Source organism: Microtus ochrogaster, chromosome 17 (assembly GCF_000317375.1).
Source record: "Microtus ochrogaster isolate Prairie Vole_2 chromosome 17, MicOch1.0, whole genome shotgun sequence".
NCBI classification, from domain to species: Eukaryota; Metazoa; Chordata; class Mammalia; order Rodentia; family Cricetidae; genus Microtus; species Microtus ochrogaster.
Window position 1 is genome coordinate 33,457,409 of NC_022019.1, and position 16,909 is coordinate 33,474,317.

Sequence of the window (16,909 nt, forward strand, 5' to 3'; positions counted from 1 at the left end):
GGTCACCAGACCCCAGGGACAGTCACTGTACCCATCCATGTCTGGTCACCAGACCCCAGGGATGATCACTATACACATCCATGTCCGGTCATCAGACCCCAGGGACGGTCACTGTACCCATCCATGTCTGGTCACCAGACCCCAGGGACAGTCACTGTACCCATCCATGTCCGGTCACCAACCCCAGGGACGGTCACCGTACTCCACAGCAGATTCCAACCTCGGGGTCTTCCATCACAAAAGCCCATGACAAGGAATGGTCAACCCTCCACATCTGCCTTTGTCCACCCTTCCCAAGCCTGGGTGGCTGAATCTGCACCCCAAATCTCCTTACGACTCAGCAGACTCTACTACCCCCAACTCCCCAAATACACCCCACGATTGCCTTCCTCTAAGCCCCCATTCCCATCATTCCCTCCAGAATAGCTCTCACCTCCCAGATCTACTTCCAGCTATAAATGCAATCTCGGCTGGGTTCTCCGAGTCTGTCTTCTTTAGGAGTCCCCACCTGGAGGTCACACCTCTCTCCTGAGGCCCCTTCCACATTTTCCTGGCGCCTCCCCAACGACAGCAGCCTATATAAAGTTTATTTGACCATCTTGGTCTGTCCACAGATGGGACAGAATACCTTCCATCCCGGCTCACCAAAACACCTGCCCCACACTGGGTGCACAGCACTCTTGGCATGTGACAGAGAGTCGACCGATGTGTTCACGTCACAGATACACGGGTGACAAGAAGAAGCCCTGTAGGTAAAGCACTTGCTGTGCACTCGTGAAGATCTGAGTTCAAATCTCAGGACCCGTGTAAAAAGCCAAGAATGGTTCTATGAGCCTGTAACCCCAGCGTTGGGAGGGGGGGTGGCAAAAACAGGCAGATCCTGGGCCTAAAAAACAAAGAATTCAATTCAGGGAGAGACCTCATCTCAAGGAGGATGTAATGCCCTCCTCTGTCTTTGCCACGCATGGGCACAGGCATGTGCGCCCTCATACTCCCACACACACAAAGCACGCACGAATATTACATGCACACGTGTTCATACACATAACTTATTAAGATTATTCAATCAAGTTTTCAAGCATTCATAATAAAATTACATATTTTATACTTCCATTTCCCAAAAGGCTGAGCTCAATTCTCCCACAATTTGACCCGGGGTGGTCATAACCTCCATTTTTTTCTTCCAGAGGGTCAAACTGCCAAGAAGGCTCTTGATGAGAGCGTGAACAGAAAAAAAAAATGCTCTCCACCCCCCTCCTATCTAGATTCCGTGCTCTCTGGAAGGCGACGTCAGCGTCTTAACCAGTGTTTGGCTTTCAGTGTTTGGTAAGTGAACTAAAGACAACCTGGGGGCTGGGAAGTGGGCGAGCACAGTGCTCAAGAAAAAAAAAAAAGAAAAGAAATGGTAAGTATGGTGGTGCATGCAGTGTGAGGCTAGCCTGGTCTACACAGTGAGTCCTAGGACAGTCAGGACTAGATTGAGAGACTCTGCCTCAAAAACAAAGCAAAAGAACAGAAAATTACTACCATGGCATTCCATTCTTCTCAGTTAATGTCACTTTTTTTCACAAGACAGACAGACGTGAAGCGATGATTGACTCCAATCCTGCACCAAGCTGGCTCCTAACCCAAGGAGAGGGTCAGAAAGAATCCGTTCTGCAGCTTGCATCAACTGCGACAGGCCAGGGTCCCCCCACCATGCTGGTGTCACACGCAGGCACCCGATCAAGACACAAAGATCACCACAGGCAGTACCTACTTTTCCTGGCCTGTTATGCCACACTCAGTGGGCTCCAACGAGAAGCTGGGAAGACTTTGGTGGAACCAGGTTGGGGCTTACTTTCTAGGGCAGAGACTATTCAACACGCTAAGACTGCACTGAACAGACGCCTGACAATGGAAGCGATTCTCAAATGCTGTACCCGCTCCTCTGTGGTGGTTTCAATGAAAATGGCTCCTACAGACTCATAGGGAGCGATCTTACAAGAGGGGCGGCCTTGTTGATTCCAGAAGCTCAAGCCAGGCTCAGTGACTGCCTCACTCTTCCTGCTGCCTGCTGATCTGAATATAGAACCCTCAGCTGCCCTTCCATGTCTGCCTGCTTGTTGCCATGCTTCCTGCCATAAAGATAATGGGCTAAACCACTGCACTGGAAGCCAGCCAAATTAAATGTTTTCCTTCCTTTAAGAGCTGTTATGGTCATGGTGTCTCTTCACAGGGATAGAAAACCCTAAGACGTGCCTATCAAAGGAGCCCGCCCCATCCATTCTACCACCTCAGGGCATGCATACCTATGGAAAATTTGTAAGTGTGATGGTTCCTAACACAAGACACTCCCTCTGGCAAGCCCTCCTCTCTCAAGCCACCTCTCACAGAGAAATTCTAACTCGGAGTGGTTCCTCAGGCGATCTAGTATACTAGCTCCTCCAGAGGAGGCCAGCGGCAGTCAGGAATCTCTGTGGTCAGTGGTGAGCCAATAAAGTCCCTTGAAAACTTAATATATGGGTCAGAGAGTTTAAATGGGTAAAGACGCTTGCTACCAAGTCTCACAACCTGAATTTGATGCCCAGGACCCACATGGTAGAAGGAGAGAAGTAAATACCAGATGTCCTCTGGTCTCCGTGTGTGCATGGCGTATGTATGTATACACACACACACACACACACACACACACATACACACATCACAGAAAGAGAGAGAAAGAGAGAGAGAGAGAAAGAGAGAGAGAGAGAGAGAAACAGAGACATGTAACTCAAAAAATTCTAACTACTATCTTAATTGGTTTTTCACAAAATCAACTCCAAGGAATTCTGGCATATACAGTCTTCAGATTCATAAGAAAAAACAAAATTTTCTAGGAAAAAAAAACAGCGTTCTCTTATCACATTAACAGAAACTTTTCGAACAATAAAGAAAACTAAAATGCAAAATGAACATAGTAAAAGCCTAAGATGCTAACCCAGAGATTACCTACTCTGCCAGTTTTAGCAAAAACAATCGTTTATAAACAAATCGGTTTTTATGACACCTCCGCGGTCACTGTGGGAATTCTGTTTTCCACTCAGGAAAACAGCACTGCGAGAAAGGCCGGTTAAATTAAAATTTCCTCGGAACAATCTCAGGATGACAACTCCTGGGCAGGAGGGGCAGCTCAGCAGCTAAGCCCACTGCTCTTCCAGAAGACCAGGCTCACACTGGGCAGCTCACAACTCAGGAAATACACCACCCCTCACCTCTGTGGGCGCCTGCATGCACGGATACATAAAACACGCACACAACACATGTACATGATCAACAGTAAAATTTTTTAAAAGAAATATACCAGGCATGGTAGCACACACTTTTGATCCCAGCCCTGGGGAGATGAAGGCAAGTGGATCTCGGTGGGTTCAATGTCAGCAGCTGGGTCTACAGTGGGAACTCTGGGCAAACCAGAGTTCTATAGTGAGACCCTGTCTCAACAACAAAGATACGCAACCTTCCCTATAATAAAACAACATGAACCAAAATCGCCATGTTCAGTTATTTTCAGCCAAGGCGAAGCAGTCAGAAAGGTAGAGTGCCCTGCATTAACACCATTTTTTCTATATTAATGTACTCTAGGTAGAAGGCCCAGGAAGAGGGGGCTAGAGACATGGCTCAGCAGTTACGAGCACTTGCTGCTTTTGCAGAGGCCCCAGGAGTTCTGGTAGCCTCTTCTGGCCTCCAAAGACTCCAGGTACACATGCAGTGCACATACAAACATACAAGTAACACATTCATACACACAAAATAAATATTTAAAAAAAATAAGACCCAGGGGAGTGACGGCAACTCGCTCTCTCTCTCTCTCTCTCTCTCTCTCTCTCTCTCTCTCTCTCTCTCTCTCTCACACACACACACACACACACACACACACACACACTTTATCTTTAAACACGGGTTCTTTGACTACAATTCTTTCGTCCTTCACCCGTTGCTGATACAGTTTTCATCACAGGAATTCTGTTGATGGTTCACTTTGTTTCTGCCTCTTGCATCCTAATACTCCTTACACAGAAACGCAAAACCCCTTTCTGGGCTTAGAGACTTGTGAATGTCAATGTCACCTTCAGTCTGGCCGGGGACTAATAAAACGCACACAGGGGAGTGCCAACCGGTGCTTCACATTCTTCCTTGATCCGATTAGCGTGGTCTGTGGAGTTACGAGAGGCGAAGACGACGCCAAAGCAATCACTTCCGGCCATCAGGGGAAAATCTGTTGGACCAGGAGTCAATAAAGCAGATTTTGCTCTGGTCTCTAACACTAGCTAGCACAGACCATCTCTTAGCTGTGATGGACCTCATCTGCCTACCAGTTAACCTGTAAGTGACCCTCCATCTCCAGAATGGAAGCTCTCCTCTACATACCACACGATTCTACTTTCCAGAGAATTTGTGGTACTTTCCAGAGGCTCAAGTTCAGCACTGAAGAGCTCTCACAGATCTGTGATCTACACTGGTAACTTGGCCAAACATGTGGCTCATGTCTGTAATCCCAGCACCCAGGAGCCTAAGGCAGGGGGGCTGTCTCCAGGTTGAGGCCCACCTGAGCTACATAGTGAGTTCAAGGCCAGCCTGAGCTACAGCTTAAGTGTGTCTCAAAAAAGGAAAAAAAAAATACATATAAAAATATGCATATACAGGCAGTCTCTAACCATTCTGTTAGAAGAAAAATAAAAGGTAAATTTTAGCTGTGTGATCGTAAATAAGTCACTTCCTACCCCTGGTGTTCAGTTTCCCCACTGAAAAACAAAACTAAAAATAGAACAAACAACAACAACAAAAACATAAAGTTAAAATCATCCGGATATTCCAGAGGCTCAAGCAAGATGAGGTTTGGGTTGGGTTTTCTTTTCCCCAGAGGGTAGGGGTAGACATTATAAAACCCTCAAACACAAAATTTCATGGTTTCCCATGAACCTCTTTTATAAGCAGTGAACCCAAGGTTCTTAACCATTTGACAGAGAGGGGTGTGTGTGTGTGTGTGTGTGTGTGTGTGTGTGTGTGTGTGTGTGTGTGTGTGTGTGTATGTACGCATGAGTGTGTGTTCCAGCGTGGACAGATGCGTGTGGAAGGCAGAAGCCAACCTCATATGTCATTCCTAAAGACCCACCCACCTTCTACTCTGAGGCAGGGTCTCCCACTGGGGCCTGAAGCTCACAGACTAGAATAGGCTGTTGGGCCAGTGAACCACAGACATCCTCCTGTCTCCACCCCCCCAGCGAGGAGACTGCCGGCAGACACCAGCGCATACAACCAGGCAGGTTCTCACGTCTGCACGGTAAGCACTTTACCAACTGTCTTAGGGTTTCTATTGCTGTGAAGAACACCATGACCACAGCAACTCTTACAAAGGAAAACATTTCACTGGGGTTGCGGTTTACAGTTCAGAGGTTTAGGCCATTCATGTCAAGGTGGGACACGGCGGCATGCATGCAGACACAGTGTGGGAGAAGGGGCTGAGAGTCCTTACCATCTTGATCCTCAGGCCACAGGAAGTGGTCTGAGACACTGGGTGTGACTTGAGAATATATGAGACCTCAAAGCCCACCTCCACAGTGACACACGTCCTCCAACCACATCTACTCCAACAAAGACACAACTCCCAATAATGCCTCCCCCTATGAGCTATGGGGGCCAATTATATTCAAACTACCACACCAACTGAGCAATCTCCCCAATCCCAGCTGGCAATATTTTGTTACCAAAATGCACACGTGGCCTTACCTCAGGAACACAACAACATGCACACCTGTGCAGGAGCTCATACCTCGGGAACACATGATCATATACACCTGTACAGGCCCTCACAGCTCAGGAATACATGATGATGCACACCTGTACAGTTCACACCTCAGGAAGACAGTCATACACACCTGTACAGGAGTTTACACCTCGGGAACGCATGGCCATGTACACCTGTACAGGAGTTCACACCTCTGGAACACATGGTCATGCACACCTGTACAGGCGCTCACACCTCAGGAACACACTGCCATGCACACCTGTACAGGAGTTCACACCTCGGGAACACACAGTCATGCACACCTGTGCAGGCGGTCACACCTCCAGAACACATGGCCATGTGATGTGGGAGTGATTTCTTATTAATAAAGAAACTGCCTAGACCCATTTGATAGGCCAACCCTTAGGTAGGCGGAGAAAACAGAACAGAATGCTGGGAGAAAGAAGCTGAATCAGGGAGTCGCCATGATTCTCCCACTCCAGGCAGACACAGGTTAAGATCATTCCTGGTAAGCCAGCTCGTGGGCTATACAGATTAATAGAAATGGGTTAGATCGATATGTAAGAGCTAGCCAATAAGAAACTGAAACTAATGGGTCAGGCAGTGTTTAAAAGAATACAGTTTCTGTGTAATTATTTCGGGGCATAAGCTAGCCATGTGGGCGGCCGGGCGCCAGGGACGCAGCCCCGCCGCTCCTACTACAACAGCCATGCACACCTGTGCAGGCACTCACACCTCGGGAACACATGGCCGTGCACACCTGTACAGTTCACACCTCAGGAACACACTGCCATGCACACCTGTACAGGCAATAAGGTGCACATACTTTCTAGATTATTAACTCATGAAACTCGAACACCTGAGAACCTTCAAACGTGCAAAGAGTATGCCACATTCCTGCCTTTTCCTGTATGTCCTCTCTTGCTGAGACAATTCACGGCTGTGGCTACCTGGACGCCTCTATCCTGCTTCATCCTTACTCAAGAGTATAAATGTGCATCAGGAATGGCTCTCCATGAGCAGCATGCTTTAAGGGGGGTGCAATTCCCCTTTATCTTGTCCTCAGGACCGACAACAGCAAGCGCCGAGCGGGCACTTAAGCGTGAGCCAAGCCCTACTCCAGTGCTCCTGTGCTAAGGGCTGAAGATGCAGTCACTCGGTCTTCCCAAAGATCTCCGGGATAAGTGCTATTAGGCTGTCCACTCTCCGGATGAAGAAACAGGAAGGGGAAGAGCAGACCGGAGCCCCTGAGCCCCAGCCTTACCTGCTGACATTGAGAGCAGGAATGTCGCCCTAGACACAGAAAACACTGGTAGGCCACCGACACGCTCTGCGAAGAAACCGACATGGAATCTAGAACTACAGCAAAGGACACGTCCATCGCATCTGTGAGCACATCAACCGTTGTCACAAGTAAAACGCTGCTTGTTCTTTTCCCAGGTAAGCCGGTTTGTGCACACACAGACGACCACAGCCTGTTTCTAACATGCTAAACATCCTTCGTTAGAACAGTTTCATATCCACATGACCAAACACGCATTTTCTGGCAAGACACAACGTCTAGGGGCTGTAAGGACGGCTGTAAAGATGAAGGTTAAGAGCACTTACTGCTCCTGCAGACGGCCCCAGGGTCAGTTCCCAGCACAGACAGAGCAGCTTACAACTGGCTGTAACTAAAGTTCCAGGAGACCCGACACATTCTTCTGACCTCTGGGGCATCGGACGCTCCCATGGTGCACTCAAACGTGCAGACGCTCATCCACATAAAACAGAGATGAACGTCTCAACGTTTCTGAAAATACAGTATGTCAGACGAAGAACAGAGTTTTAGCATAAACTCCATGGGAGTCGAATGTGACCCGAGATGGCTCACGCCTTCACCCGGACCTTCGCTTTCAGATTAACAGACAGTAAGTGAGGAGCAGTCACTGATCACACACTATCTGAATTTTGCTTATCCCAGGCAACAAAGAGAGGGAGGGGACTCTGTACAGTGATGGCTCAAAGCTCTGACCAGATCAAATGTGCCCTTATGGATCCAGATGTGACCCACAGAGGATTCAAGATACAAACGGGAGGAAATAACAAACAGGAAAAGTGAAAAGCAAGCAAATCAAAGTCTAAAACAGACAACTACCGTCCTGGTACTTCTTCCTGATTTGAGGGACTCGAACTGTTTGAACAAATGAACAGCATTGCCCACAGCTCCGGGGGCCTCAACTTGCAGCCATCCTCCTGCCTCAGCCTCCTCACAGCCTGGGTGGCCACCACACCTGCCTGATGATTTTAACTGGCAGTATTTGACCTTTGTTCTGTTTTTAGAAAACTGAGTTCCCAAACACCCAGTTTAAAAGCCACCCTTGGATGCTCTACAAAGTCTGGGGAAACAAAGGAGAAGAAAATGAGTCTCCCTGGGTATTCGAAGTGTGTGCAAAACACTGCCCAGGAAAGACCGACAAGCTGACCTGCATCTTCTAGACGCAAACACAGAGCTAATGTGATGACGCCCGTCAGGGAGGAGGGTGGGATTTCCACAGGTGGCAACAAGAAACAGCATACTGGACTGTGTGGTGTGGACTCTAATCCGGACAATGGACAGCGAAGTAGAATAAAGTCAGCAGACAGACACTAGGGCACAAGGGAGGAAACCCAGAGGACTTGGGGAACTGAGACGGGGAAATGAAACCTGGCAGGTGTATTATCTTTAGTGAGTTTGCTTATTCACTGAGGGACGAAATGCTGTAGGACATAGCAGCTCATGCCCATAATCCCAGCTCTCAGGAGGCTGAGACAGGAGCATGGCCTATGAGCCTGAGGGGCCAGCCTAGCCTACAGTGCGTGCCAGGCCATGCCTGGGCTATAGAACAAGATCTTGTCTCAAAAAAAACAATAAATTGTACACACACATACGTTTGTTGTGTATGTATGTGTGCACACAGATTCTGTTGTGTATGAAGAACTGGGGAAAACACAGTGAAGAGCAGAAGAGAGTATTAAATTCATATACAAGTAAGCATAAATCATGTTGAATAGCACAAAGGAAAAGAAGAGAAAGAGGGGGTCCATCTTAGTGGAGAGGCAGCCGGAATGCGGGTGCAGAGAACAGGGGGCATGCCTGGCAGCTGAGCGAGATGGGGCGGGGGGTAATTACTAAGCCAGGCTGCTGGAAAACCTTCTGCGAGGTTGGCATAATGACCAACTGAGAGCCCAGTCAGTGAGAGGTGGGAGGGGCACCTCCTACAGAGCATGGGGGTCTTCAAGATAGAGCAGCAAACCTGCGGTGCTCCAGGATGGGGTGAGAACCAAGTCCAGAGCCCAGAAAAGGGGGACCCTGGCCCCAGCTCTGCAGGGCAGGACACAGACAGAAGGGGAACCGAAGATTTGCGCTCTCCCTCCCAGGCATGCAGAAAGGCCAGCCGCAGCTGTGTGGCCAAACCTGCCTTAATCTGGGAGTTCAAGGTCATCATCCACCACACAGCAGAAACACTCTCAGGACCAGGCTGAACTGCATTACAAGGCTATCTCAAAGCACACCTGCAGAGGACTGAAGAACTGCCCTTTGGAGTCAGGCGTGGCCACAGGACGTCCTTCAGACAATTAGACGTGTGAGCCTGATAGGCCAGGTCACCATCCTCCACAAAGATTCAAGATGATTCAACACGGTGGCTGTTTGCATCAACCCAGGTCACAGGACAAGATCACCTGGGCACACAACCTGCTCTCAGTGTTGAGGTAGGGTGCTGAGAACACTCTGTGGATCTACGGCACTGAGATTTGGGGTTCTGGGACCCTAAGGACCAAGTCATGACGCGGCAGAGCCTGACGAACAGAAATCCAGTCAACGGTGATAAGATGGTTTCCTCATTAGGAAAACGAAACTGGCCAGCCTGTAGCACGCGCCTTTAGTCCCACAGCACCCAAGGAGCTGAGGAGGATGGATCTCTGAGAATTCAAGGCCAACCTTGTCTACATAGCGGGTCCCAGGCCAGCCAGGGCTACAAAGTGAAACTCTGTCTATAAAAACAAAGACAAAAACGTAAAAAGGACTCTGATTTGAGACGGAAAGTGAGATCTTAGGATTCATCACTGCCAAGCTCAAGCACTGAAAGCTGAAGACAGGTACCAGAAGATAACAGGCAAGCCAGGAGACCAACTCGCACTGAGCTAAGCTTCTGAGAGCCCAATGAGGAGAGAGATTAGATTCTACAGGCCAATGGAGCGTTCCTGCGGCAGGGTACGGCAGGAGGCAGTGGAGATGGCAGCAGTGGGGACACAGGGAGGAAGAGGTTAGAGAGAGGCCAGTGGAGTCAGGCTAAGGGCTAAGGTCCACCCCACACGGACAGACGCCCATCACAGAGGCCAGGAAGCTAAGGGTGATGAGGACACAGGAAGACCCAGAAGGTGAACAAGAAAATGGAAAGGTTCCATAGCCTGGAATGAGCAACCAAGGGCCCCAGTGACCACCGACCGCCTGGGACGGTCCGCAGGCAGCATGTCAGCTAACTCGCCGAACGTAACCTTTCTTTCCCCAGTTTGTTTGATCTGAAGGACATCATTTTTATTTCTAGGTGGCATACAATCAGAGGTGCTCAAATATACAACAGGAATGACATTAACTGGTCTTCATACAAAATAAAAAAAAACTACAGGAAATGATGGTCGTAGCGCAGCCCGCTTGTCCCAGATCACAGCACGGTCGCATTCACTGCTCCGGCCGATAAACCTCAAAATAGCAAAAGCGATCACAGATTGAAGGACTTGGGAAAGGACGTGGGGAGATACAATACAAAACGTGACCTTTCTATAGCCCCTATCCAAACAACATGAGCCACGACCACGCTGCAATCGAGTTCATGAAGAAAACTACACAGGTACCATAGGCACACCACACAGATTTATGCTAGATAAAACGATGTTACCATAGAAACACCCCTTCAACCTCATTCTTATAAAACTACCCCTATCACATTGGATGGCTTATGCCCAAAATCACGGTTTGTTTGTTTGTTTTCTAATCCGAGTTTCTCTGGAATGAACACACATTACGGCTAAACGTTTTTTGTTCATATCCCTTCCCAATGTTCCCTATTTCACTGCATAGACTTTTGTAAAATCGCGCCTTGGTTCATACTTATAAATAGTTCAACCTGGATTTTACTTCCTTTAAATAGGGATTTTTAGCTCCAACCAGCCACATTTACTAAACCTCAGTAATGTGTCAGACAATATTCCTGGAGCTTTGACAGGATTTACTCATTTAATCCACAAAACTCTGAATCAGCACTACGGGCACGCCCACGTCTCACACAAGAAATTCTGCGCCCTCAGTAACTCAGCGCTCTTCGTGCTACATCCGGTTAGTAACAAAGCAAGGGTGTCCCATAAGTGCCCTGTCCAAAGCCTCAGACTAACCCACCGCCTTCCATCTGGTTAGTAACAAAGCAAAGCAAGGGTGTCCCGTAAGCCTCAGACTAACCCACTGCCTTCCATGCTGTCTCATGAGGACATTCTTGGGTTTTTTAAGGGACCTGTGTCTTACTCAGACTACTGTATGACTTTTACCCAGTTTGCACACGGTCGGCATTTCACACTTTCTGCCCTGAATGAGCAACACTGACTCCAGTGCACATTTCAGGCCAGATGGGTCTGTGATTGTAAACACCGGGCCATGGAATGGAAGCACACCAAGGTTCTTGAAGTGTGTGCGCGCATGTGTGTCAGAGTGCAAAGAGGTTACACCATCTGTCATGTTATAAAGCTCCAGGAGACTCAGTTCTCATAAGACACCGTGTGAGCAGGGACCTGCAATTGTGGGGCAAACTAGCTCTCCAAACAACATGTACCCATCCTTGCAAACGCATCTTCTCTATCAGCAAATCGGGCAGAAAGCGTATCTTGCTTTGGTTGATTCTTTTTTAATTAGCAAGAGTAAACATTTTGTTGTTGCTTTGTTATAAATTGGCTAACTATAGTCCCTTCTTTCAGGAACTGCCTACTAATGTGATATGACTTTTGCTTTTTATATCTGTCGGGATGCTTTTCTTTTTAAAACTTTTTGTAAGATTCATAGGTTTTTAAATTAAAGTATAATTACATCATGTCCCCCATCCCTTTCCTCACCCAACCCATTCCATGTTCACCCTTACTCCCTTCTCAAACTCAAGACCTCTTCGTATTATCTTCCACATATATCCCGTGTATCAATATAAAAGTGTGCTAACCTGCTCGGTGCATTTGGTGTTTCTTGTATGTATACAATCTCGGGACTGCCTGACTGGTACTGGATAACCAATCACGGGGCTCGCCCTGCGGAAGACTCACAGCACTCACAACACGGCAGGTAACACCAGAGGACAAGCGCCGCCGTCTCTCGTGAGCTTACTGACTGCCACTGAGGGCACCTGGGATACAGAATACAAGTTCCACGGGAAGATGTGGCAGCAGTTGGCAGTATCTGAGAGTTGAGGGTGAGAAGTTCAAGACCCAGCCCTTTCACTTATGGGGATGACCTCAGAAGACTTAGCCTCCCCATAAGTGAAGTTCTCACAGGCATCAGAGAACATTGTACGTGCTACATAAACGCTGTCTCCGGTTCACGTTATCAAGATATCCAGTCCTTCCCACACTAAGACAATAAAAGCTCACATTTGTAAATAGTTTTGCATGCCTTATTAGGGGAACTTTTGGTTGTTTTACGATGTGGCCCTGGTTGTCTGGAGTGCACAGATCTGCCCGCCTCTGCCTCAACAGTCCTGGAATCGAAGGCACATGCCTTAAGCATTTTCTTTAAGTTTTTTGCTCCGTGATTTTTGAGACAGGCTCTGTCGCTTGGGCCAGTCACAAACTCACGGTGCTCCCCCTGCCTCAGTCTGGGGTGACAGGTCACTGAGCTGGGGTGACAGGTTTGTGTCAGCGTGGCAGCCTCCAAACGCCACATCTACATTGGTTTCGATTGCGTACTATCATCAATCTAACTGAAGGTGTCTGCGGTGTCTGCCTCTTTGGAATGTGTGCTCTACCCAGACAGAGAACTAACTGCTGCTGCAGCATCTTCTCGGCACCCAGCAGCGCCTGAGCCCAGAATAAACATCTGCTTACAAATTCCTTCCTCCCCATTCAACCCAATTCAGGGCATTACTCATGAGAGAGCGTGCTGCCCCTAACATTCAAAAGCACTACGAAGAAAGAAATGGAACCTGCTGTTCATTATCTAGCTGGAGATGGGTCTCCACCCTGCTTCCTGTATTCTGGGACATTTCTGCTTGTTAGGACTCCACCAGAGGGTGGAGGAAGACAAGAGAGGGAGCACACAGGCCAGTTCAGTTGACAGTATGCTAACATATCCCATTTAAAGTTGTAGCCAAAATGAGGTTGTACCTTATCTGAGGATTTCGGGTCTCAGGTTACCTCAGATAACACTACATGGGTGGGAGAGGCCGCAAGCACAGAGTGCAGGCAGGATAGTCTCTCCCCATGCCTCTGACCCGCCTCCCTTCTCTAGTAACACAAAGAACCAGGGATGACTTGACCTGGGTCACTTCACTTCACAGGGCTGTATCTCAGCGGGGTGTGGAATGGTATCCTTGGCAAGGACTTGACATCCAAGGAGAATTTGATGGGGAACACATTGAGATAAGATCAGCAAGGACAGAGGGACAGGCAGCCAGATGACTTGTGTGCTAATTCCCAAGTGTAAGGATATGGACAAACCTAGCTGGAGTATCATGACACACGAATCTTTCAAAGAAGCAGTCTTCTTATGCTTTGGTGGTATATTCTCTTCAACCTAGGTTGTGACAAAGCTGTCTGTAACACAGCTGACAGTTAAAATTCCTTCAGGAATTCAAAAGCAGCCACAACTCGACCCTGAGACGGAACTCGGTTCTGGCATTCCTGCCGTGTAAGCATACATTTTAAACCTGCGGCCCTCGGCCCTCTCGACTATTCTAAATCACGGAAAGCATATTCTGTGTCTGTGAAGATTCTCAGTCATAACCAGAAATCAAAGACTACTTTTCCTACAGCTAGGAACGTCTCCATCAGTATTTGTGCTGCTCATAAAGACGCTAGGAAGCAGAGCCTGTGGAGTTAGGGTGAAAGATTCGGCAAACAATCTGGTCCGAACCGGTACAGAGCAAGAAACCTGAGGTCCAGAGAAAGAGCACCAGACCCAGCGAATGTAAGCAGCTGCCAGAATCCATGCTAGCACCAAGAGCTATAACCAAGCTGTTCATTTCCCTGCCCGGAAACTCTGAACACCATGCCCACTCCGCAGGTGGGGAAACTGTGGCCTACGAATGTTAAGCTGCACACCTGAGAATGCACAGTCGGTAAAGGACAGAGCTAGAAACACAACCCATGCGCCCAACCGCTCAACTTCAAGGATGAAAACCTAGAATCCCACCCTCATGGAGTCTTTCTCCAACACAAATCGTTCTAAGATTCATGAGTAAGCTAAGCACGTTTTTAAGCCCTGCAAAAGTTGTGTGAATCTTTAAAAAGCAATCAAATAGGTTTTTTAATTCATGAATTTTGAACATTAGATTATTAGTGTCATAAAAAAGCATTCCAGTCATGAAGAGAACTATTCTAGTTTTTAAAAATAAATACTATACATACAGGAGTGAGATGTGTCAAGAGGCCCGAGACTCATAGTCAGCAGGAAAGGAAGGCGAGAGAGAGAGACAGAGAGAGACAGAGAGAGAGAGAGAGGATGAGGCGCACATAAACCAAATCTGGCAAAACCTTGGTAATTACTTAGTTCAGATAACGAAACAAAGGTTCTCGATTTTTGTATAATGATTCTTAAGCTCCTCAAATTAACACAGAATGATCTGGAAGAGCCCACAGAGTCCATAAAAGGGGAGGGGAGAATCTCTGGAGCAATGAAATCTGTACAAGCATGTCACTTCTTATGTCAAAGTTCTTACCGTGGCAACCTTGCTTATGCACTGAACTGTCTCATTCATCATATGAGAGGCCTGGGAAGAGCTAGGTCGCGCCACACATGGCTGTCTCGGGCCATCTTCAGGGATGGAAACCATTCGCTGAGCATTGGGTATGCTGTGGACATGGGGCTAGCACTAACCCAAGTTACCAAAGGCAGAGACAAACAACACTTTCATCTATAAGCATGGATGGACGGACCAGGGTATGGTTGCTGCTCGGCCTCCTGAGAGAACCGGGATCACCTGAGGTCCTCAGAGGACACAGATGGGCCGGAATTTATGTGACAGGTGCACCCGCTGTGATTCATGGGTAATTTTTAGTGTCTTGACAACTCTCCCAGACACCCTGTAATGCATTCCCCATCCAGCCCAGGAGCCTACGCTAGATGTACAGTGGCTCATCTGCTTCCTCGTATTTTGTAATTATTTCATCACAGAATTCATCAGACAAGCGACCACAGACAGAAAAAAATTAAGAGCTGAGACACAAGCTATTTATACTTAAAGAGTTTCCAAGGAAATCATATAGTACTAGCAGTGTCATTAGAGCAAGGCAGCAGAGGCGTGTCACCTATGGAAATACTATTGTACACAGGCCGCTGTCAGCAGGTCGTCCTCACCAGGACACAGATATTCAAGGATTGCAGCCCATGGGTGATTCGTGCTGCCATGCCTATGTTGCCATCTCTGCGTTCTCTCTAAACGGCTCACAAAACTTCAGGGAGTGGGGGGGGGGGCACTACAGACATCATAGCACTATAAAATGTTGCATTGATTCTACTTTTTCCTAACATCCCTGATGAGCACAGCACCCCAAATAAGAAAGACTTCCAGCTAAGAGGAGAGATGCAGTTGAGGATGCTGGTTTTCTCATTTCTCTCCTGTAACTCCAGAAGCCAGCAAGCAATGGTGCTTCAGCAAGGGTTATATCACAGAGAGGGCCGGTTCTGTTCCCAGCTTCTGCTCCTTTCTGCAACCGATCAACTTCTATGAAACTGGAAAATAAAACCTGTGTTTATCACAGATCAAACCGAAGCTTGAAAAGTCTAGGGTGAGTTAGCAGGGCTGGCAAAGGACGGGAAACTCAAACTGAGCAGACTGGATATGGAAATCAACACCAACCTCCACCAACATCATTCCTGCAATCCTGTCTGCCCAGGAAGGGCATCGATCTGCCACCGAACCGAAGAAGCATCTGCCCTGTGTTTATAAACAACGCTCCTTTGGCAATCCCACACACACAGCACCACAAAGGCCACAGATCTCCTCACATGTTCCAACAAACACACCCACAAACAAGTCCCCTTCACGAAAACAAACGCGAAGAACTGCTAAAAGTTTCCAGCTGCCCTGAGGAGAGCTCCCCCCCCCCCCAGCAAAGACTGCTGCTCTCCCGGGACAAGACCAGCGATCTGAGCGTGCCCTCTTTTCCAAATACACCAGGGCCGTCCCTGGCTGCGGAAAAGTTGATTTTAAAAACTTCACCTTCCTCACCACCCAGAGGCCTGTTCTCCCCAGAGCCGCTGCCAAGAATAGGCTCATCTTGCTTTGCCTTGCTCTGCTAGCCTCAAATCCCCAGACTTCGAAGCAATTTGTACCGAGGATGAGATGAGCAAGCCCACCCCTAACCAGTCATGAGAAGCCTCCGGACGCCAGCCAGCTCGAGACACTGGGCAGAGATCTGCCCACCCAAAGCATCCGTGGGAACATCGCCACGCTGGACCCCGGGCTGGGTGGGAAAGACCCCACCTCATATTACACTCTCCCGGGCCGGGGTACCTGCCAAGCCCCCCAGAACACCGACGATGGGGTGGAGGACAGAGTTACTTCCCAGTTGGCAGAGGACAGGTAACGTGGGGGCAGGGAAGCGGACAGAGGGCGGAAATTTCCCAGGAGGACAGGAACAGCCCCGGGAGGGCAAGCTCGGACTCTGGAAGTTGAGTCGTCGTCCTTCCCCACCCCACCCCCTCTTTCCCTCTCCGCTCCGGTAAATCCGGAGCACCAGCCAGGCCACCCGCCCTCCCGCCCGCCACCTGCGCGCCCCGCTCACCAGAAGCACCGAGCCGCGCACCACCTCAGACACGCTCTGCCGCAGCTCCGCCGCCGTGCCGGGCTTGCTCAGCGCCCGGGTGAACTTCCGAGTCTCCGCGGTCGCGGGGAGCGGCTGCTGCGCCATCCTCCGGCCGCCGCCGCC

General features: G+C 48.7%; 1 protein-coding gene across 5 annotated transcripts in view; it reads right to left on the minus strand.

Annotated features, from left to right (window-relative positions):
* Dock9 (dedicator of cytokinesis 9) overlaps positions 1-16,899 on the minus strand; it is a 250,768-nt gene extending 233,869 nt beyond the window's left edge. For all 5 annotated transcript variants that reach the window (XM_026783249.1, XM_026783247.1, XM_026783251.1 and 2 more), the window contains exon 1: positions 16,766-16,899. In XM_026783249.1, the coding sequence (XP_026639050.1) occupies positions 16,766-16,891 (126 nt within the window). In that variant the 5' untranslated portion in view covers positions 16,892-16,899. The remainder of the gene's footprint in view (positions 1-16,765) is intronic.
* Between the last annotated feature and the right edge of the window lie 10 nt (positions 16,900-16,909).